The sequence below is a fragment of the Pongo abelii genome, chromosome 10 (genome assembly GCF_028885655.2).
Source record: "Pongo abelii isolate AG06213 chromosome 10, NHGRI_mPonAbe1-v2.0_pri, whole genome shotgun sequence".
In the NCBI taxonomy this organism is placed as follows: Eukaryota; Metazoa; Chordata; class Mammalia; order Primates; family Hominidae; genus Pongo; species Pongo abelii.
Window position 1 is genome coordinate 2,823,935 of NC_071995.2, and position 2,292 is coordinate 2,826,226.

The 2,292-nt window shown below is 46.0% G+C and overlaps 1 protein-coding gene across 1 annotated transcript; it reads left to right on the forward strand.

Moving 5' to 3' along the window:
- Nucleotides 1–670: 670 nt before the first annotated feature.
- LOC100456494 (large ribosomal subunit protein uL23-like) lies at nt 671–1,771 on the forward strand. The gene has a single exon (XM_054526664.2). It carries the CDS (start codon nt 1,294–1,296, stop codon nt 1,753–1,755), a length of 462 nt encoding a protein of 153 aa, XP_054382639.1. The 5' UTR covers nt 671–1,293; the 3' UTR covers nt 1,756–1,771.
- Nucleotides 1,772–2,292: the final 521 nt, after the last annotated feature.

The window sequence follows — 2,292 nt, forward strand, 5'->3', positions numbered from 1 at the left end:
TGCAGGAGTTAGGAGGAGGTTCAAAGAAGAGGGCCTGGTGAGTACGGATTTTCAGAATGTAAAGGAATAGAGGGGATGATGTGAAAGGAGGAAGAACCTCCCAAAACAAGACAGCAGGGCGGGGCATGGTGGCTCACACCTGTAATCCCAGCACTTTGAGAGGCCAAGGAAAGAGGATCACTTGAGCCCAGGAGTTTGAGACCAGCCTGGGCAGCATAGTAAGACCCCTGTCTCTACTTAAATAAGTTTAATATTTTAAAAAGACAACAGAGTGGCCGGGTGCGGTGGCTCACGCCTGTAATCCCAAGACTTTGGGAGGCCGAGGCAGGTGGATCACGAGGTCAGGAAATCGAGACCATCCTGGCTAACACGGTGAAACCCCATCTCTACTAAAAGCACAAAAAATTAGCTGGGCATGGTGGCAGGCACTTGTAGTCCAGCTACTCGGGAGGCTGAGGCAGGAGAATGGTGTGAACCCAGGAGGTGGAGATTGCAGTGAGCCGAGATTGTGCCACTGCACTCCAGCCTGGGCAACACTGCAAGACTCCATCTCAAAAAAAAAAATTTAATTGCAAAATTAAAAGGACAAATATTTAAAGCATCCCAGGCACACCTGACCTTAGTGCCAGGAACTGGAGTTCTTGAAGTAGCTGCAGACAGATTAGCAGCTAGTAACTAATTAAAATGGATAAAATCTCATTCCAGTAAACCCACAACCTTCCAGCGTGGGCATCATGGCCATCACAAATATGTCACAGTGCTGCAGAGATTTTGTTTATGGCCAGTTTTGGGGCCAGTTTATGGCCAGATTTTGGGGCCTGTTCCCAACATTTTACCATGTTGGTCGGGCTGGTCTCAAACTCCTAGCTCCATGATCCACCCACCTCGGCCTCCCAAAGTGCTGGTGTGAGCCACCACACCTGGCCTAAGAATATATATTAATGTCCAATAAGCACATTAAAAAGTGCTCAATATCATTAGTCACTAGGAAAATGTAAATTGATCCACAATGAGATGTCACTTCACACCCACTAGAATGACTATAACCAATCAGCAGATAACAGTAAGTGCTGGAGAGGATGTGGGAAATCAAAATCCTCATACACTGCCAGTGAAAATATAAAATGGTGCAGGCTGGGCGCAATGGCTCACACCTGTAATCCCAGCACTTTGGGAGACTGAGGTGGGTGGATCAAGAGTTCGAGACCAGCCTGGGTCAGGAGTTTGAGACCAGCCTGACCAATATGGTGAAACCCTGTCTCTACTAAAAATACAAAATTACTTTTTCACAAGATGGCACTGAAAGCAAAGAAGGAAGCTCCTGCTCCTCCTAAAGCCGAAGCCAAGGCTTGGAAGGCCAAGAAGGCAGTGTTGAAAGGTGTCCACAGCCACAAAAGACAGAAGATCTACACATCACCAACCTTCCAGTGGCCCAAGACACTGCGACTCCAGAGGCGACCCAAATATCCTCGGAAGAGCATCCCCAGGAGAAATGAGCTTGGCCACTATGCTGTCATTAAGTTTCTGCTGACCACTGAGCTGGCCACGAAGACAGAAGACAACAACATGCTTGTGTTCATTAAGGACGTTAAAGCCAACAAGCACCAGATCAAACAGGCTGTGAAGAAGCTCTATGACATTGACGTGGCCAAATTCAACACCCTGATTCGGCCTGATGGAGAGAAGAAGGCATATGTTCAGCTGGCTCCTGATTATGATGCTTTGGATGTTGCCAACAAAATTGGGATCATCTAAACTGAGTCCAGCTGGCTAATTCTAAATATATGTATACCTTTTCACCATAAAAAAATACAAAATTAGCTGGGTGCAGTGGCACATGCCTGTAATCCCAGCCACTTGGGAGGCTGAGGCAGGAGAATCACTTGAATCCGGGAGGCGGAGGTTGCACTGAGCCGAGATTGCACCACTGCGCTCCAGCCTGGACAACAAGAGTGAAACTCCGTCTCAAAATAAATAAATAAATAAATAAAATGGTGCAGCCACTTTTTTGGAAGATAGTATGACAGTTTCTCAAAATGTCAAAAATAGAATTGCCTTAAACCCAGCAACTTCACTTCTAAGTATGTACCCAGGGAAGATGAAAACGTATGTCCACACAAAGGCTTGTATGTGAATGTTCATGGCAGCACCATTCACAAGAACCAAAAGGTCAAGACAACCCAAATGCCCATCAACAGGCAAAGGGATTAAAATATGGAACATACAATGGAATACTGTTCAGCAATCAAAAGGAAGTTCTGGTGCATGCTATTACATTGATCAACCTCAACA